General features: G+C 38.6%; 1 protein-coding gene across 10 annotated transcripts in view; it reads right to left on the bottom strand.

Moving 5' to 3' along the window:
- Positions 1-22,457, bottom strand: part of NCOR2 (nuclear receptor corepressor 2) — a 165,122-nt gene that overhangs the window by 105,387 nt on the left and 37,278 nt on the right. For all 10 annotated transcript variants that reach the window (XM_053471899.1, XM_053471951.1, XM_053471935.1 and 7 more), the window contains exons 3-4: positions 10,811-10,938; positions 3,419-3,599 (exon numbers count right to left, since the gene is read on the bottom strand). In XM_053471899.1, coding sequence (XP_053327874.1) covers positions 3,419-3,599; positions 10,811-10,938 — 309 coding nt within the window. The remainder of the gene's footprint in view (positions 1-3,418; positions 3,600-10,810; positions 10,939-22,457) is intronic.

Below are 22,457 nucleotides of genomic sequence, written 5' to 3'. Positions count from 1 at the left end.
TCTTCACAGCTAAAGTGTTTTATTAATTGCATTATATTATCGGTAAAAGAACTATCCTGTATCAGAGGGTCAGAGTCCGTCTGGCCCGGGAGGCAAATGCCCCTCAGGCTAGTCTAGATTCTCCAAACTGGGCAGATTTGAATTGAGCCAGCCCACTTGTGGAGGCGAGGGCTTACTGGTGTTATGTAATACTATACGTTATGTGACCCCGTGCTAGTAGTGCAATACTGTAGTCTTACATCAGGAAAAACGGGCGGAATAGATGGGCCAAATGGTTCTTATCTGCAGGCAAATTCTATGTTTCTATGAATAGGCTGCCATTGTGTTTTTACCCTATTTAACCCCACTAAGCAGGATGAGAATATTTGCTTTTCACACTTAATTAGTTCTGAGATTTACCTTTAATGACCCAAGATGTTGGCAAGCCTTCCTTATGAGAATGCTTTGAAAAGGTAAAACCATGAGAAACCGGAATGCCTTCTCCGAAATACTGCACATTCATCAATCATTCATTAAGCTTGTGTGTTTGAAAACAAATAAATAACTCAAGAGATGTCATCTTAAACACTGATAAAATAGTCACCGGGTAAAAGCAATACAGAAGATGTGTTCAAACAATACAATGTTTGTGTCGATGACATCACTCAATGACACTTAATGACAATCTTTTTTAATATCATTTTTCTACAGTAATAGGATGAGTGTGATCCATATTATAGAGTCCTACTTTCATGCAAAAATGTGAACCAGTGAACCAACCTCGCTGTGCTCGCATGCAACGCTGACCCCCACACAATAAAGCATTGGAAAAAGCCAGCAGGGTGCTGCTTTGTATAGCTAGAGGCAATAGTAACAGGAAAAGGAAGGTGGTTATGGCATTTTACAGATCTCTGGTGAGGCCTCACCTAGAGCATTGTGTGCAGTGATTACGTCAAAGATATTGTGGACAGAGCTCAGAGGAGGACTACTAAAATGGTAAATGGTTTGCAGCACACAAATTATCAGGACAAACTAGTGGATCTTTATATGTATGGCTTGGGGGAAAGAAGAGAGAGAGGGGAGATGTGATAGATTTAACAAAGTACAGCGGAGAAGTTAATTTTAAAAGGTGTTCGAACAAGAGGTCATAATCTAAAACTAGAAGGTAATGCAAGGAAGTTTTTCTTTACTCGGAGGAGTATATGTGGAACAGCCTTACAGCCAAAGTGATAGGGATTAATACAGTACAGTGAAGTTAAACATCCAACGGGATAGGCTTGACCCGGAGATTGCCGGGTGAGCACTGCTCCCCGTCCCATTTTTTCTTTAAATAGGGGTGTTTCCTGGAAGGGAAGGCTCCGGGTAGCCGGAGCCCAGAAGTTCCCAGGTATAAATAGAACACAAGCCCAAGGACTGATTATGGTCTACATCTGTACATCAGGGAAAATGGGCAGACTAGATGGGCTGATTGGATCTTATCTGCCATCAAATTCTGTGTTTAAATACAAATTATACAAACACAGCTGCCAACAGCCCCCAAATTGCCTCACAATTAGGCAACATCCTGTGATTTTAAGGCAATCCCCCAATTTAGGCAACCTGTCAGTACCACAGCCCTGCATCTTCCTTTTTTGTCCACTGGGGCATTTCTAATTGTTAAAACTACTCAACTACCTTGTGCCATTATAGAACGTACAGGGCCAGTTCTGCAACCCAGGCCAATGGCTGACAAGGTTTGGAAACATATATTTAGACTGGCAAATAGTTCAAGAAAACAGAGAATACCATGGAAAGAACAAAAGTGAGGTAGTGAACTTGACACCGACAACTTATAAATTACCTATTTATCTTCATTCAAATAAGACCCTGACATTTTACGCCTGATCATTTTCTTAGAAACTGGCCTTGAAGCAGCCAGATACAATGAAACACACAAGTTACAGGTCAGATGAATGAAGATGTGCTTGAACAACGTGTTCCATCCAAAGAAAATATGCATTGTTTACTCATGTTATTTTAATAGAAATATGACATTTAAAAAGTATCTTTGAGTGAAACCACATAGGCTTTTATCTGGATATTGGAAACCAGATTCCACCCTTTCTCCACTGACTCCGGGGCTGTCCACCTACACATTCTGAATAATAAAGATCTTCCAGGGAATGGCATTCTACAAAACGCCTATTCCAGCATAACCATGTTATTTGTATTGTCCCATCGGAACAGGAATGATTCCACCTCATGGCTACCAAACATATGTCACATGTTTTTAACTGAAGTCATTGACAAAATGTATGTTTAAAAAGCATTCATCATCCTCATCCTCATCTAACCATCATTTTATATTGACATTTCTGGAACCAGCTTCAAAAGAAACAAAGTGTCTCTGTTAATTTTCCATACCGTTTCCAACATAAGTACATCTTTATGTGACGTTTGCGCTTACCACTCCAGGAGACAAACAAATGTTCTTCTAGGAATTGCAGCTAGTTTAAATTTAAATCAAGACCTCATTTAATTCAGTGTCATCAATCACATATGTGAGTGAGGAAATCTGTACAGAATCTGAATTCTGTAAAGAATGGATGAGGTAGAAATCCATGGTCTGATGCTCACTCATTTTAAGAGTGCACTGCCCCTGTAATGCAGACAGGGTTAACAGGCTAAGACCCAATGTACTCTCCTCTGTGGCCCTCGTCCAAGTGCAACACTTTTGAAAACGGGCTGCTGGATTTCCTCAAGTCTTTATCCCGCAACAGAACCTGGAACGCATTCCAAGTATCTCCGTACCATCCACAGCAAAGGAAAAGAAAAACAACTTTTAAATGGAAACAGCTTTATATTTCCAAGAAAAGAATGGAATGATAATAAAGAAAATCAAAAAACCCGCAGGGTGACATAACCCTTGAACTTCCATATGGAATTTTACTCCACTTCATCCGAAAGCACCAATAAAATGAACAGGGAAAAAAAACGGTAACTGCTTCCACGTTCAAGCTAACAAAATAACGGAAACACACGTATTACTGTTTCCTATTGGCAAGTGGGTCAAGTGGCTTCACGAGTTTGATTTTTAATCCAATTTATGCTAGCCGATTACAAATAACACTTGTAAAATCCATTATCCACAATCATGGTGCTTAAAAGGCCTGAACAGACGCATCTCACAGGGTGGGAACTCGTTGGGGACCCACACTGGTTTAGTATTACACCACAAATTCCCAGGAGTGAGCATGGTCCTTGCTAAAATTAATGGGGACCTAATTTGTGACTCATGAGGTTTCTGTAACTGATCCCTGAGTTTACCTTGCGCTGAGTGATTACTGTACTCACCCCTTAGTCATTTATATAGACCATTAACATTATGAGCACTGGCAAACTTAGGTCTCAATTTGTTCCCTCTTTACAAAGCAAACTAAGCAAAAACCTTCATTTGTACCTTGCTGTGGTCTTCACCAGATCCGTGTTGGTTCTGATTGATCAGTGGTGAATGTCGAATCAGTTGATCTTGCAGCAGATCCAGCCTGGGCCGCTTCGACTCTCCCATATCCATATCCTGTTGCTTGCTCATTTCAGACATGTAATGATGCTGCTCCCCTCTTCTTTGCATCTCCTGGGATCTGAGAAAAAAAGAAAGGAAAAAAACAGAGGTGTTTATCTATCTTAAGGTAGACGCCAACACATTTCAAGGGCCGTGTTAGACATACTAGTAAAATATGCCAACCATTATACTGCAAGCTCTCTGTGAAGACCAGCTTTCCAATCAAAGTTTGTATATGCTCCTTTAAATTAATATAGGTCACTGCCTGGCAAAACATAATCAAACCTAGCTGCCCTATGTAAGCCAAAGCCAAGCACATAGTGGGATCTTTATCTGTACAAACAGATGCAGGTCAGTTAACGGATAACACACCTGCCCACAGGGAAAACAGATGTACCAGACCAATATGGCTGATCACAGCACGTCTGCTCACGTTATTATTTGTTAATAATGTACTTGCTCCTTTTTTCAGCATGGAAACAAATTTATGTGTTCAGCAAATACCTGCATTAAGTTATATTTCTAAATTCCTTGTGCCTGTACAATCTACTAATAAAAAAAATATCAATAAAATGTTTTCCGCTTATCAACTCTAAAATGGAGGGATACACATGCAGTGACCTTTCCATAATGGCAATACTTGGAAGGTCTCGTGTATGTCACACCCAGTATAAACCTCTAGTAACGGACTTGTAGAAAAGATTATTTAGGCAAAATTGTGATAAGAACACAGCGCTTAATTTGTGAATAAAAAAAAACCATCAAAACTTTATTAATATATGTGAAAAAAATATTTTCAATCATAGTTTCCAACCATATACAGGGCAGGAATAGGGACTTATAAGGATGGGTAACAATATGAAACAAAGCAGCTAGTCCTGGAAATAAGAGACTCCCTAAGGAATAGGGAAAACCTATAAAAGCAAACACACACACCGAAGAGACAGCTTAGAGAATACGGCCTGGCCAGGCTAACGCCAAATACAGCGCTACCCTGACAAGGCAGTATTCTCTCAGTGGCGAGTATTTCCTTTATTTACTAGGAGCCACTTTGAACTTTGATTTTTATCGGGAGTACTTCATTACTATATGTGTCTCATGGTTATTTATTGAATATGCATCTTGTCATGTCTCTGTACATACGATTTCTGTTTGTGGATAACATTCGTAATAATTTTTATTTGTATTACTATTGTGTTGTGTATATGTTTTTTTATATATATATAAAAAATATATTTTTATATATATTTATTAAAATATTTTTATATTCATCTAAGCGCCATCTCTTCAGTGTAGTTTTTATTTAGGCAAAAGCCTTACTCTTATTATAGACCAAAATATTTTAAGAATGTTAAAGGTGGAGGAAATGTCTGTCTTATAACACCCGTGATTTATTCATATTCCAGGCACTGAGTTGAAGAGAAGACATTTCATGTGACCTTCAGGAAAAATGCACTAAAATCACCTCATGTCATTCCAGAAAATATAAGGTTTAACCCGACACCTGATATCCCCCGGAATCCTCTCTGTTTACACCCTTGTCTGCATTACTGGCTTTTCCAAATAAAAGACCTTCCCCTTTGTTTCATCTAGTGAGCTACATCCATCAACTGTGGTTCTACAAACATCAATTATATGGTCTTTTGGAGTAAACTCTCTTTAAAAATGTCAAAGAGATTACAGAAATAAGTTGGCAGTTATCAATGACCAAATATGAGGCAATAACACGGTTTCAAATGATCTCTTTGTGCATCAACATGTGGAGGAGGAATACTAGAACATTAGCACTTTACTTCAACGGGTGAATTACTTACAAAAATATTTTATTAGTATCAGACTAAAAAAAAAAGTTTTTCACAAATATTGTGCGCCCTTTTTTTCTAGTTTTTGCATAATATTTTCAGAAGGCTGCATATTTCACATTTGCATGTGTTCTAGATCTGTTATAGTAGCCGGATCTACTTGACAAACACCCTGACTCCTTATCAATGGCTCATTGTTAGTCACCCAGCTGGACAGTCTGACTAATGAGTATACAAAAGAATGGACTTCATTAGCATTGCCATAAAGAATCTGCTTTGTGTGGTGCTGGAGCAGTGAAAATTCCTCCAACAAAAATTAAAATAAAAACTCAGGCTTGAGTGACCATACATGTTCATAATGTCTTTAAATGCTTAATTGATTTAACAACTAATGTGTGAAAATACTGTGTTCTAACAAAATGTCAGCATCCACAGCCTCTTACTATAAAATCAGGCAAAATCTTATTACATTTTTAATAGAGAACAAACTTACATATAAAGCAATATATAATGGTATTATTCTCAGAGAATTACTTTCTGCTCATTGAGCACCAAGTTACACTAATTTGCAAATACTTCTTTCTGGCATAGTTTAATACATATGAGATGGATGTCTTATGAGATGGAGAGAGAGAGCGTGCTTCACACAACACAGGTTTTCTACTTAAGCTACATAGTTAAATCTAGGACATCTCTACCAATTCTGTACAGAACTGGAAATCTTCACAGATCGTCATAATTTCTACATTATAAGATGGAAGCTAGAAAGGGAAAACAATCAAAATATAACGTAAAATGGGCAACGTGTATTCAGGATGAACATCTTGAGACATGCCACGTACAGCTGACTGTCTTTTAGATTATTGTCATTACGGTGCATGGTCACTAAGGAAGTAGCAGGCGCTACGGAACGCATAGGACATTACTGGATGTATTATTACTTTATTTTATTATGTTATATCACCGCATTATAATGTGTTTGTAGCCTATTCGTTCTGAGGTGCCTGTGAATTTCACCAGCGATACCGGTATCTCTGGCCAAACGCCCCTCTGTCATGAATGGACGCATCAGGAGAGATGTGAACCAGCAGGAGAATTCTGAACCTAAGGAGACGAATTCTGAGAAACTACACAGCGATTTTGATTGACGCACTTTCTATCTGGCTCATGTGAGCATATAATCTTATTTATTCAAAGATGTATAATAACTAACTACAGTACTGGTGATTTTTACTTCATTTTATTTCCAGTATCTTATCACCAAGCTTATCATGCTGGGAATATTTATGATGGCTGAGATGAAGAATTATCAATTAACTGTTTCTGGAAAAGAAAAGTATCCCCCCCCCATTTGTTGTGTAACTGCCCTGGATCACATGATGTATTCTCATATGACTTAAGTGCTCCCTCTTTTGATAAAGATTAGTGAGGGAGAGACATCATAACGTACCAAGCCATTAAACTGCTCTGCTGCACATTGTAACAATGCAAAAAATATAGTCTGTGCCAAGTGGCATCAATACAATACTAGCATGCTACAAATTACAGGTCTACAGGATCTGAAAGGTTGAAAGTATTCATAAGGACAGGTTACTCGCCCTAATATTTGCTCATCACTTCTGTTTCTAAAGTGGAGAGGGGAAGCCTGCATTCTGTCAAGCATGTGGTATGATGTCATGTTCAATTTATTAAGATATAATCATTCTCAGCGTAACGCCCCATTAAGCAATGTAGGCCTGTGTCTTAGGTGTGGTGTTTAATAGTTCCCGTAGACCTGGCTACCAGGAACTTCAATACCAAAATCTCACATTTTCTCTTAAAGGAGCTGTTCTACCTAGTCTACTGAATGTGAGATTGTATCACTAAATGTAATAATATAAAAATTATTCCTAAAATTGTTGACTGCATAAACATTTCCTAGAGAAGTTAAACTTTGAAATTATTAATTTTTGATGGGAACCCTATGGGCACGTGACACACAAGCAGACAGGGTAGGGTATTGCCATAGATAATTTTTTGTATGTGAATAAACCAAGGAAAGAACAAAAGGAACCAGAGCTTTAAGTGCGACACTTTTTCTCACTTCGTTTTAAAAAGAAATTTTTTATTAATTTATTTGTATATAATATTCATTTAATGTTACGTGAGATTTTCCAACACATGTTTCATTGTATAGCCTTTTTTTTTTTATAAATACTAGAGACATTAATTGTTAGAAATGTTCTAACATTTCCACGATATTTGTCCACATCACTAAAATCTACAAAAAAAAAACAAATGAAACTGAAGTGTCACTTTTTGCTATCCACTAGAATTACAAGGTGCTTAATTTATCGGTGTCTGCAGGAATGTGTGCAGGTTTAGAACAAGTTAGCGAGTTTTATTTTTGAGACAGGAAACCATGGAAATGTTCAGCAGACATACTTCGACTAATGTGTTCCCATTAAAGATTTCTTTAGAAAGCAGCTTGTGAAGCAGAAGGGTTTAAGTAACTGGGAATATTAAAAAAAAAAAAGTTTGTGTTTGGTTGGGATTGAATGGCATGATTCTCGGAATACTAAAGGTTAAAGCGGAGTTAAAATTAGAACATTGAGACGGGAAGATAAATAACGATGTGTCGCCTGGCGTATAAATTGCTAAAGGCTGTTAAGCAATTCACACCCATCGCATGTTCAGTCTTGCCAAAGAAGACCAGGTGAGCTTTGGAACGATATGCAGTTCAACCCATTCCTGGTACAATGCATACATCTTGAAATCACTTACTGTAAAATAATCGCATGCAATACATTTCTGGCCTATTTTAGGGTGCTTAGAGAGAGGGTGTGTGTTTTAGACAAAATGTACAAAATACATTTTTCCTACAACGCTAGATGAAAACTAAGCATTTATATTATAACTGCAGATGTAAAATAAAATAATGTCCCACCAAGTTGGTTTTAATTATTTCAAGTGCCTCGTAAAGTCTCCTACCAGCACATTTCTTTCTTTTTATTGGAAGTTAAATCAACTTAGTTTTCAGCCTAAAATGTAGATTTAGAAAATAGATTGTGACAGGGGCAGATAATGAGTGTTACTTTGAGAGGGTCTTCAATCAGAATACAGAACAATTTTTAAATATTACGAATTAATACATTTTTACATGTAGCTACCTCTACTCGTTTGTATAGCTACACAAAATCATTGTTATGGCAATGGAATAAATGTGCTTTATTTAATGAAACAACTGCCTAAGCATATTATTTGAAACACCAATACGACGGCATCACTCTTATTCCCATGGTAAGTGCTCACACAAACTTTTTCATTAGTTCATTTATAATAGCATAACATTTAAAAATATAGGCCTGTGGTGATGTGGAATGGGATCTAGAACTTGTGCTTCTGGAAAGGAAATAGGCTGTACAGATTGTACTGTGAGAAATTGAAACAGCTTAAAAAATATAGAAAGAAAAGTTTTATGAAAAATAAAAGTCCAAAAGGTGTAATCGGTCTTCTTGCTCTGTTAAGCGAGTTTTTAATGTTGCACTTTCAAAAAAAAGCGCATGTTCATCAGGCTGATAGCTAGGAGACCAATTTGCTGTTTGTTAAAACACGTTCCTCTCGTATTCTGTCAGAATTCATATTGGCACCCAGTCTGGTAAACGCCGACTGCCCCTTATTTCTTCCCATTACACTTGTCCGCCCAAGCATATGGTCTTGAGACGGTTAACCTCTGTCACCAGTTCCTGTGTAGCTGAATACTTTGGGGGGCTTTATTAACAAGCTGAACGCAAGTCCGCAAGCCCAGTGCACAGTCGTGTAGTTGAAGATTGTACCTGTCCTGCAGTAATATACAGTAATAAAAGTACCTGAGTAGACACCTGTTAACAAAATGGTCCTGCTGACTACAAAGCTTCTAAAAGAGGAGTCAACCTTTTTAAGAGAAAATAAATTCAGTAGTTTGTACCAGAGAGTGATATGTGTAAGTTCATTGGCGAGGGATAAATATTAATGGCGACATGGTGAGATTCTCTCAACTTTGGGCCTTAAATCCAAAATAGGTTTAGGATTGGACGCTGGTCAAAGCAGGAAAGTTGACTAAGCTGCTTTTCCTCATAGAGAGGAAGAAAAAACACCAACCCAGACCACAGACTACAATGGCTTGGAGTTTCTAAAGGCCTAGACTATCTACATTTGACCAGACTGATTTTAGGAGTGCCAAGAAGGGATGCATTCATGGAGATCATTATGCGATAGGACAAAATGTTGACAAAATAGCCGGGGATTTTAGATGCTATGGCTACCTAAATGGTTTTCTTATTAGATAACTGCGATTACATATCATCCACATTAAAAAAAAATATATATATATTTTGGTTCATTTTAATCAAATGTATTAAAGTATGTTTTACATTTTTCACATTTGGAGGTCCTGCACCTCTGCTTAGTTGATTGTATGTAAATACGGTTTACATACATACATTGAAAAGATGTGAAACAAGACCAACAGATACTGTACTGAATAGCAAAGAGACAAGTGTATAAGTAGGAGTCTGTTTATCGGCAACCTTATAAACCCTAATTTTCTTCGGGTGTAAGCCATCTGGTTTAGGTTTCCTTTAATTTAATACATTTGGTTTTGGAGTATATACTGTGAAGTTAAACACACAAACTGAACAGATAACAATGTTTTCAACCAATTTAGATTATGCTTGGCCATACTAGTGTCTGTTCCACAGGAGATGTAGTGGCAGATTATTGGGTAATTTAAAAAAAAAATGAACATCTATTTAAAAACATAAAAACACTAAAACTGCATTAATCCGAAGGAAGGGAAAAAAAAGAGTTAGTTAATATAGATTACAAACTGCGTTAAAAGGTTCTTAGGTAAACCTTCCCTTTTTCATTTAGTTACTATGGAGATAAAATGTAAAATCAAATACAATACTCAATGTTCAGAAGATGCCCAGAGGGAGGAATTTGGCATAAGATTAAAACATTCTTGTAACTACACATACCATGGCATCTGGAGAGTAAAAAAGAATAGACCACAAGGCTGGGCGCCATGAGATCTATTGTGAATCAGGTATCTGAGAGGGAGAGGCCCTGCTTCTTACTTACAAAATACTCTGCACAAAGGAAAGCGGATATAGCCATATTGACCCAAGCGAAGATAAAGGTCTATTTGAGGAACATACCTCACTGGTTGTGAATTCTAACACCATATTCAAGACCAGTGAATATCACGGCTATATCAGGGAGTGGACACATGGGAGTTGTGTTTGAGGTCTGTGCTGCAATACAGATATCCCCAACCCGCTCATAGTCCCCACTGCCAGCAAAACGTGGGACAGTGGGCAGGTAAACTATATTAGTAAAGTGTCATTAAGATCTTCCTGGATTTGTATTTTTTTTTTTCTTTGCCATGTGCGGATTCATATCTTATTCACTCCAGGCTACTATACAGCATTTGTAGCTGGATCCACCAATGTCCACGCTTCTCTCTTACCTTTCAATCCCTGGCTGGAATTCAGAGAGCAGAGAGGGCCTCCTCCTTGGTGGTATGAGGACAGATCCATGGGCGATATGGGAGTTAAAATCTCTCGAGTGGTGCTGATATTCTAAAAGATTTGCATCCTGCAAGAGATACAATGGGAGAGTGTTATAAACAGAGATAAAAAAGTAAATGTATACACCGCAAACCAGATAAGAAAACAGTACATTAGTTGTTTAAAATATGTCCTTAAAACAAATTAGACTACTCCCAAATCTTACAGTACTATACAACAGTAGCTTAATCTGTTACTGTATTTGCATATAAAATTAAGAAAATATTTCTATTAAAACCTTCCCTTACCATTAATGCAGACATCTCAACTTCCCATTCTAAGGAATTAATATTCCTCCTCAATTGCGGTAGCGGGGGGGCAAAGAACGCCCTGATACGTTTTATCCCGTAATCCGCTGCATTTGCCTGCTGTGCCAGATGGCCAGTCTGGGCCTGGTGTCGGCGACAGTTCCCCTTTCACTACCCAAAAGATTTTGTAGCGGAGCTCAAAAAAGTTAATTATTAAATAAATGGTTGAAGAGTCTTGCTTTCGAGAATTCAAATGGAATCTATTTTCACCTTTAAGCAAATCACATTGTCCATGAACCTCCTGACATCAAGATACAATGATACCAGTGGAACTATAAAAAAAGGCAGACACTGCAAATATTATCAGACATAACCTGTGGCCTTCAAAACATTATTCTCAGTACTATCTCGTATACATCTACACGATCAAAACGATCAGCGTCACCGGCCTTGTGACTCCTAAACCACAAGCAAACTACAACTCTCATATATGTTGCTTCTAAAACCCCAAGACACAATGTATTAAATCTGTAACAGAATTGTAATAATAATATATGTTAACCTTCACTAACAGGCAAATAGTTGGCGCACAAGAACTCTGAGCTATCACAATATAAAATGTTTTGACCGTGAAATTATTGCATTTCCAAACGCACATTCCAAGATAAATACACTGTATGTAGGGGGGTATGCTGGAGATAAATCAGGAACTACTTGACTAAAACCAGCTGGTCCCGCAGTACTAAAACCATTTCTATGCAAGGGAAGTACAAAACAAACTGATTAAAGGCTTAGATTCCTGAATGAGGGTCATTCAGCAGTACCCATCTGCTCATTCATTCCATCAGGCCTTGAGGCACATGCGCACAGACTCCATCCCGTAGGACACATGACCCAGCCAATCTTCACTATCCCTGCAGGTTTATCTGACATGGCCACTGAAGTCATTTTTTGGAAGGAAGCCTCTCCCATCTCTTATCTATCTTTATGTCATACAGACTCGTAAACTCCTATTCACTTGGGTTCACAGTCAGGGTTGTTTTTTTTTCCTCAACAACCAAGTTAAAAAATGATTATGTAGCTGAGGGCCAATAAGATATGCAACCGTCTACCAGAAGGCTGGCAAGGCAGTCACGCAGACATACTGGCTTTTGAAAATCTTACGACAAAGCAGTATGCTCTTTTCTGAGTTCCTACCTTTATTTTAGTTTTGAATGTACTAGCTCAATGAAGAATTGTGCAACTCTATGATCTCTATAATCTTCTTTGTCAATAATGAGTTCACCCCACAGCAGAATGTGATGTAGGGATAGTTACTGCCCCTTTAATATGCCGTTTCCCAGTTTTGGATGGACAGTCCCTCTTTCAGACCCAGACTCAGACTCAGAGTTTAGAACATTTGCACATTTGTGCATCACAGTGTACAACGCCCAAATAATGCATATAGAACTACAAAAAAGCGTTTATACATTAAATTGTGTAAATAAGACATCACTCTTATTTAAAATGCCATACTTGGTTAGAGGATTACTTTTCCAAGGGCCATACCCTTCTCACCAGCTCCCCTGTCAGCCTTCCCACCAGCTCCCTAACAGCACCACCTGAAACAAGATCGTCTGTCTGAACATGTGGCGTTATTGGCTTTTTTATTTATAGGAGACCTCACAACATTTGAGATGGTGATGGGATTTGCAAACCATCATTAAAGCGAGGCCTGGTGGTCGCCCTTCTTGAGACCACATTGTGCTCTGCATCTATCAATCAGCAGGGTCCCTTTCCGTCCCTGTAACCAGCCAGGTGAGCACTCGTTACTAGACGTGCAAATGGGCTGAAAACGATTCGGACAAATTGTTTCCGTTCGTTTTGGCCCATTCCGTTTCATGCAATGAATTTCCTTCCTAGAAATTTGTTGCCCAGTGCCCACATTCACTCTCACTCACACGCTTGTTCACTCTCTCACACTCTCTAAATGTTTCCCTACCTTCTCTGCATATTTTTTTCTTCTTTTATCTTTACATTCTTATCCTCAATCTAGTACCTTCAATTTTTTTATCTAAGTCCATTCCTCAGCGGCCATAACCTGACGGGAACTTTCCCAAAATTACGATGCTTGAGGCGGCGTCCTCTCCCCAATCCTCTAACTGTGAGAGAGGACGTCATTATTTCGCCCTAACTTGAGCTTACGGCAATACGGCAGTGCTTTCGATTACATCTGCTCTCCCCACTGGAGGATCGGGGAGAGGACATTACTGCAAGAGCCGCCATTTTTCACTGAAGTTCCCACTGAGCATGTTAGAGAGTGAATGTGGGTCCACGTGTTTCAGATGAAAATTGAGATTTCACTTCGTTTTCATCCAATACCTGGGGGACTGACCTCATTTTTGTTGTTTCGTACACATTGCCAAATTTACCAAAATGCTGTAAATTCGTATGAACCAGATGCACAAGTCTACTCATTACACATTTTGTGCTTTCTTGTACACATACTCATGCTGGACACTGGCATGAAAATGTAAAACACTGGGTCGTTCTTCAGAGTTTACTCTCTCAGAGTTTACATAGAAAACATCATTAAACACTTCCAAAAGAGACAAGCAGCTGCCAAATCACATAAACAGCAAGAACCTTTAGCAACCGGTAACGCAACTCATTAGGAAGAATAACTTTTTTGCACACATCAAGGCTCAACAAACACCAGGCATCAGGTCACTTTGGCGACTAGGACTTTTTCCTGCAGCCTTGCCTTTCCCCTGCTAGACACACAGGTGTTTTGTGGGGTCGTATATTGAAACATCACATAACCATTCATTGTGCACCACGTGCGAGAGGCAGTGGAGCCAGTCACCAGACTGAGGTGTGTGAATACATAATGAAACAATAACCCAGCAGCTGCACAAACATTAACTTTAATGCCACTTGCCGAGCCAAATTTGTCTCATACTGCTGCTTACAGAGCCATCTTGTTACTGCGCATCAACCCCAGGACTGCCGACAGCAGAGCCCTACTATTAAAGGCAATTAAACCCTATTTCTAGGTGGTTCTCATTATAACAAGAAATTACCCACCCTTAACAGACACTCATGGAGCTTCATTATTACAGATGTGAGAACTTTCACACACGCAGCAGCGGCATTACATGATGTCATGTGCACACAGACTTGAAAAACTACAGATTTGGTTTGCTCCAAAGCTTGACGTAACCTAATCACATACATAAAATGACTAAATACAGGTTGGGACAAATATATTGCAAGGTTACTTACAGTCTTACCCTGACTTTTATTGATGCTCATTGCAAAAATTAAATGTACTGGAAATTGCCTTTGTTTCGAAATAAAAAGAAAATCACTTTCTGAGGGTGCCAAATCGACATGGTATCCAATCTACTGTAAGCATCAACGTCGCTGGCCACAGATTCTGCATATTTCAGATTGCCTGACGTTTGCAACAATGCACGGTATATACTTGCAACCAAACATCTTTTACACTAAAAGGCTAATGGCCATATCATGCCAGTAAAATTGGCTCAAGGACATTAGGGCAAAATGATTCTAGAAGGGGACACTAGTTATTAATCAAGTACATTCAACAGTGTGTTTTACATCGAAAGTAGTGGGCGTTTTGCTGTTATTTAATGCCATTTCTGAGCTCTTAATTACCCAAGTCTGAATATATATATATTATATACACACACAAACACATATATATATATATATATATATATATATATATATATATATATATATAATATTATATACACACACACACACACACACACACATATATATATATATATATGGAAACTAATTCTAGTCAGTCCTTTGGTTCAACCCCATTGTAGACAAAACACAACAGAATAGTAGATACATTCTTAACCATACATTAAACAACTCCCGTTAATAACACTAAATACACTGGGAAACACACACTGCCACAATTCCCTAATTCCAATACCAAATAGTAAAGTGCCAGCTCAGGAAATGAAGTGATTAATAAAACCATTAATGAGCTACCTCTACGCAGTAATTGGTCAGGTGCTATTTAGCAGCATTGATGTTTTTCCAGTCTCCCTATTGTATGAAGTGAGCTGAATAAACCCCAGTCTCACGCGCCCTTTGTTAATCCCGTGACCCTAAATAACCCAGGTTTCAAACACATTGAGATACCACAATCACGCTGTCTGACACACTAACTAAATCCAACATCACAGAGGCGGCTGCTGCAAACCCACAGGCCGAACTCACTTAACATGCTGCTGCAGATGGAAAGCAAGTAGCCCATAGTCCTGTTAGCATTGATTCTACTGATACCGTATACCAACAAGGTCTCCGGTAGAATTCTATTAACATTATGAGGTGTTTATAGAAGAAATGAGGATAATGAGGTAGATGAGGAAAAGGGTACGAGACGTGTAAAGGCCAAACAAGGTGAAATTTTTAATTGACCTTAAGCTTGGTCTACCCTAGGGCTGCTTCAGTCACAAACATTTAGATTACTAAATGTACTATTACCAACATTTTTAAAGAACCAAGGTTGGCCCTATAAACAGAGAAGGTCGAAATAGGTAAACAATGAATGGTAAGGGTACGTAACTCCTGATTGTCAGTCTTGCTATTTTTGCCCCAGACAGTTCACATGTACAGCAAATGGGAGGAATTAATACATGTGAACCTTATTCCATTAGGAAAGAAAGTGCAAGCTCCTTTGGCAAACATTTAAATATATACATATGCGTGTTCATGTACACACACACTAGACACATTTTCTTACAGGGTAGCTTTTCTCTTTTTATTTACGCATACATTTCAGATGAGAGGGTTAAAATGGAAGCATGAAGACAGAAATGTCTTGCTACAGCTGGGCCCCGTGGTCCAGTAAGTGTGGATGTCCCCATTAATCACTGGAAATGGATTGGATCGGTTACTGGAGGTCTTGCCCCTGCAGTGTGGGGATGATTTGTGATTTTAATGCAGGATAAGTTGTGAGCGTCCGTGTCCTGAATATATCAGCACGGGAACGATTCCAGCACAGAATTGTCGCAGGGGAATAAATAAAGCGTTCTAATAACATTAATCAAATAAATCACAAGTAAATATTGCCTTAGCGGTGCCTTCAAAATGTTTAAATTAAAATGAAAATATCAAATGGCAGATAAACAGCCAACATTTATATGCACACGGCTCCTGGGAGTCTGATCAATACCTCCTGTAAACTATTAATTGGAAGGATGAAGACTGAATGTATAAAATCAGAACATCTCCCCGGGAGGAACTGCCCCTTAGCTCGATATTATTCCATTATATCACTCCGATAAGTCTGTCCGGAATCTGGAGAGGATTTTAACGTCAGCCGTTATTATGCAGTGTTCAGGGCCGCAGGGTAGAAAAATCATACATGATTTGGAAGAAATGGTATAATATGACATCCGGTAAGTACTAGTAATTTCAGCCGGTTTTGGATGCCTAAAGCAGCCATTCATTGGCAGGAAAGCACTCTTGTTGAAGTCAATGGGAGCACTTGTTGCACAGACGCTCATGAGGTCTCATAAGGCCCCCTGAAACTCTTGCCGAAGCCAGCTGTCTAATAGACAAACTGCTAGTTAGGCATTTTGTACTAAAACTGGCTTAATGTGGTTTATTGAGCTATTTATATGATCACAAAATTCTGTGTTGAATCTATGCCCACTTTGTCCTAGAGTTTATGGAACTCTACCACTCTATTTCAAGGGGACCTCCCGAAAATAGCAAACTAATACAGTTTCAACGGGCTTATATTACTGTAAATAACTAGAAATAAAACATCCTGGTGTGGATCTGTAATTAAACTGGACTCCCAGCTGAAGGAAGTTATTTTTACTCAGTCTTGGGAAGCAAATTCAGCTACATGCATAATTCCGAGAGCAGTGATTGATTTTGTTCAAGTCAATCAAGTTCAACCCCGTTGTTAATCCAGGAAAAGGGAAAAAAAAAAAAACATTGAAGAGATTAACAAATCCGATATCTCACTGGATCAATAAGCTCTAACTAATCATATCCTTATAATAGGTTATATTCCTGAATATTACGGTTTGCAAAAAAAGTAAAAGCCATCCAGCTCATATTTAAGGCATATATTGAATTTGATAGCACAACCTCTGTAAGTAATGAATTAGTAATTAGTAATGAATTCTGTATCTTCATTGTTCTTGAGAACAACTCTTTCACTGCTTTAGCTGTACAGGGCTAGTAATGAAAAGATCATCAGAGAATGGTACGTGCCGAATGTTCTATAATGGTCAAAAAAACAAACTTTTTTTTTATTCACTTTACACCAATAACAAATGACTTTATCTAAGCAACAACTGCTCAAATTAATTTTAAAAAAACATTCTAAAATGGATTTACAAAAACAAACTGAGTTTTTATGATCGAGATCAAATAATTTGCGATCATATATGGTGTGCTACTATGTGATGGACAGCTGGATTTTTTTTTTCAACCAAGATGTTAAATAAACACTTGGTTAAGTAAGTCTGCACACCCCTTCTATGCACAAGAAATTCTTCCTGGTTTACACCCAGAGGCTACAGTTGTAAGGTCATAGAGTTTAAGGTAATCATTAATGTCGTGGTGTCAAGTTTTCCACTCACCTTGGGCATTATGATAACAAGCAGGAAAAATGCAGAGGGTGTTTCCCCTTCACATATTCATGTTATCATCCATCATTGTTGGGTTGGTTTTCTTGTGGAATTTAAAATGCTTTATTTTTATTTATTTATTTATAAAACTCTCAGAATCTGTGTTGTATCAGAGGCCAAGAAACTATGATTTTTGTGTTTTTATATTTTAATCTTTCATTCTGCGCCATTCATCTTAACATCACTAATCGTCAAAAAAGACCAGTTTTTCCATTAACGGGTGATGCGTTTAGAAATGCGGTTGATGGGCTTTGTGCATGATTGCGCAACCTATGGTTTGTTTTGACAATGCTGAACCAGACCGTTTATACATACAAGCACAAATTTGCATTGGGAGCCCATACGATGATGTCAGCCGTGGTAATAAATCTTATCTTTTAGCAAGTACAGCTCAATTGCTTTCAGTGGAAAATCTTGCTTTATCTTGTATTTGTAAGACGGAAGGCCTACTATCACTAGGAAGTAAATTCTGGAGGAACAGTTACCTTTAAAGCTTAAGGTTTTTGGTTAGGTAAGGTGGAGGATCTACAAAAATGCGCAGGTTAGCCCACAGCTACATGCATATTATACAAGACAATAATGTGGCTTAAATGTCCATCCAACCACCATGCTGTTAACTAGACAGTTATCATAAATAGCAAGATAATGTACACAAAGGGAGATAACATGTGAAAAGGCTAAACAGACTAAGTGAAGGGTGTGCCTGCTATGACGTGTGTGGGTGCATGCATGGCGGGGCATTAACATTTCTTCTACTGAATCCAAAGTTTAGGAGTCATTCTTGGACTCCATGATATCTTTATGGTCGCACTGGCAGGCATTTTTGCACTACAGGATATTAACTCAAGAATCAATGACTTATGAGGTATGTCACAAACTGCTGCTATGGACCTGTGATATACCCGTGATACCCGTGGGCCATGGGTTAAACCTGTCGCTGCAGGGCCTATCACACAAGGCTCTCTAATGTCTAGTATGCCACTAGCGCTGGACATTTACAAATGCTTTAATGCACTAACCAAAGAGTATTAAAAAAAGTATATTATGAACATTATGTGTTTTTGATGTTACCAGTGGAACCTATCCTGCAGATGATACGTATGGCTATTTTACAAATTAAAATCCTGCTTGTCCTGAAAAACAAGACAATATAAAATCAGCATCAGTAATCTAAGTGAGAAGAGCATGAAAATTGCTCTGGTCCTGTAGAGTAAAAAACACTGTTTTTATTTAAACACAAGCTGAGGAAGCCGAAGCCATGATTTGAACACGCTACACCCAATTCAGGGTTTATGAGCTCGAGGATCACACAGGTGCAGGGAATTAGGCGCTACACTGCCTTCTGGCAAAGCACCCAAAGTGTATGCCAAAAATATCACTGGCCGTTCTATCCTGCTTCCCGCCACTGTTGCCATAATTCCACTGCCTTCTTTAAATCTAGCATCTAGCTCTCCATAATCCCTACATCCATGGAGGCAGACGACAGGGAAGACTCTTACATTCTTACTAACCAGAAAGATCCCAAATACAGTGCAAAAAGAAAAAACCCAAACACATCATTTGCACAGGATTTTTCAATCAACAATACTCTGTATATGTAGTAGTGCATTAGAGGCAAAAACATCTATTCACTAACCCAGGAGCATATCTACATCTTCACATAATCTGTATGTCATCCGCTAGTTTAACCATGCATTGTACAGGGCCAACTCAGGCCTTCCTGGAGTGGAAGCTCAGTTGGGGTTGGCCATTTACAATGCATATTGAAGTCAGGGGGACAGGGTTCAACTCGCACACAGACTCTGGGTGTCTGACCAAATACGCATAAACGCCAAAGCTTATTCCAACCCCACGTGAACCATTTCATCTCAGACCATTGACTTGACTTTTTGAAGGCCTGCTGTATTGAAAAGTGGCAATTGTTTTCAAAGGGGAACTCCCACCATATTGCTTTATATCCTTTTGCTACCATCCTATAGCTTTAGGGATTATATGTGTAAAGTTTGTCACAAATAGTACATTTATAACTTATTTCAATTATTCCGGGTACTCATCTATCCACGTTACTCTGCTTTTCGAGTAGTTCTCACAACCTGGACGCTTTCTGGAGATGCAACCCAGCATGCAACATAATTACATGAATAATAATACAACTGGAGAAGCGCAGGGAAAGCAGAGCTCTGTCGCAAATACAGAAGAGTTTCGCTATTGTTCCACATACGGCAGTTCCGACAGCTTCTCAGGTTAGAACCAACCCTTAGTGTCGGAAGTCTTGCTAGGAAAGGCAACGCACAACTGTACCAAGCATTAAAATGTACAGCACATAAATCACACTGGGGAAACAGGAACTAAGGAACAACCAAGATGTTATGCAACTCTTCTTGTCGTTCCGCTTCCAGTAACAATCTATTTAGCACAAAATGCTAAGTTTCCGACATACACAAAAATATGAATTTTTTTTTATTTATTTTTTTATTCCATATAACGAACACTCATCCAGTTTTATACGTCGCAGATTACGGGTAACTTCACTCCGTGTCTTAGTTTACAGTCACACACGGCCTTCTGGATCCTAATCAGTTATGCAGCCAAGTTTATTGATTATTGTAAAATGAATATAATAATAATATCACATTCTGTCCACGTAAAAGGACAGATAAAAACTCATGTATTATACACATGGACAGAAAATATAATCTGTTGGCCCTATGATAAGGTGTTAAGTGTCAGTAACAAACGTAAAAAAAAGTTGATATTAGTGGGTATTCAGTCTGATTACTGGCAATAATTTACGCAGTATCTCTATACAGCCACAGATGGTTTAAAGTCACAGATCCCATTAAAATGCATTTAAGGTGTTTAATTATTAATTATGGGTGCCTAGAATTATAGTCTATAGTCTGATTTTTGGATACCAATATATTTTTCTATGTATTCTAGTAACATAAGCATTTTCACAAAGGCACAAAAGATGTGTATTTATTTTTATATTGTCTTGAAACTGAATTGAATACGTTTATTATGCTTTTATGCATGTTCCTGCCATCAATTAGTATTAGGTACACCTCATCTGGTTTTTAATTCAGGAAGGGTGTGTGTGTGTGTGTATATAAAAATGTTCAGTTTATTTGTTTGTTCGTCTTGATAATGGCTCTTTTGCTGAAACCGGTTGGTGTTTTGGCGTACACACGCAAGTTCCAATCGGAATAGTCATTTTTTTTTATTTTTTTTTTAGACTTAGTATTTATGAAGGTTGCCGGCCTTTTAAATGAGCAGAACAGCTTGCCATGTAACTTGTGCCATGCTGATTGTTTTCTATGCAAGGTGTAGACATAAGGCTAACAATGAAACGCTAATAGAGTTAGATGTTCCAGTGTCATTGTAATAGTTGTAGAGGGGCATGATAGCCCAGGGTCCACTATAAATAACTTTTTTAAGCTGTCCAAAAGTAGTACAAAACCAGACCATGAAGTGGGCAGCGTGCTTCAGCTCCTTCTAAAAGGCAAGTATTTATTACATACAGGGTTAGAAGTAATTACAAAGCACATGAATATGCATTTTTCATTGGTGGGGTGGTATGAGTATGTAAAATGTCCCTTTAGGAGCACAAACTTTTAAAAACACAAAAAACAGATCCATCATTTATATCACCTCTTTTATGTCTGTGGCTTCAACTAAACCGTCTCTTGCGGGTTGCCAACAACAGGAAACCCAAAATATTCACAAAGTGAGACAGAGACAAGCAGCACTTCCCCTCGAGTAGTCTATCTTGAGAACCGATCACTTCTTGATGCAGTAAATGCTTAAGGATTTACACACAAATATTTGCATGATGTTTAAAAAAATGTTATATTAGGGTAATCACAGAGACCTCTAGGACAAATATATCCTTGTGGAATGTCCAACGTTAGAAATAAACACTGTATTTTGGTTTGTGGTTGTGGTCATCAAACTAGTACCAAAAATATGGACTAAATTGCCTCAGACAAATTAGAATGATTTCGGGAGTGCAAAGTGTCCTTAATAAACTCATCTAAAGTTCAATGCAGATAAGCCAGATCACGAGCCACAGAGAGATATATATCTCTCTCTATATATCTATCTATATATCTATATCTATAGATTTATATATATATTATATTACCGTATTGGCTCGAATATAGGCCGCACTTTTTTCCCCCACTTTAAGTCTTTAAAGTGGGGGTGCGGCCTATATTCGGGGTCTAGCGCCCGACGCCCGGGACATGCAGTTATTTTTTTTCCCCTTCGTCTTATAATCTGGGTCGTCTTATAATCAGACCTCAAATAGGTCTGACTATGAGACGACTAAGATCCAGATCCCCCGCAGCTGCAGGGGACCTGGATCCTCCTGCCCCCCCCGCGCCCCACTTATCGGTACTTACCCGGTGTGTAGCTGGGGCAGCGTGTAGCTGTCTACGCGATTCGCGTAGACAACTTCCGCTGCAGCAGGAAGGAGGTGTGGCTAGCAGCAGGGGTTGTCTGCGTCCATCACACAGACCTTCCCCGGCTGTCAGAGATCAGAGTTCCCCGCACCGGTGCCGGGAACTCTGATCACTGACAGTCGGGGAAGGTCTGCGCGATGGATGCAGACAACCCCCGCT

This window comes from Spea bombifrons, chromosome 1 (assembly GCF_027358695.1).
Source record: "Spea bombifrons isolate aSpeBom1 chromosome 1, aSpeBom1.2.pri, whole genome shotgun sequence".
Classification (NCBI taxonomy): Eukaryota; Metazoa; Chordata; class Amphibia; order Anura; family Pelobatidae; genus Spea; species Spea bombifrons.
This window is presented reverse-complemented; position numbering and strand designations above follow the sequence as displayed.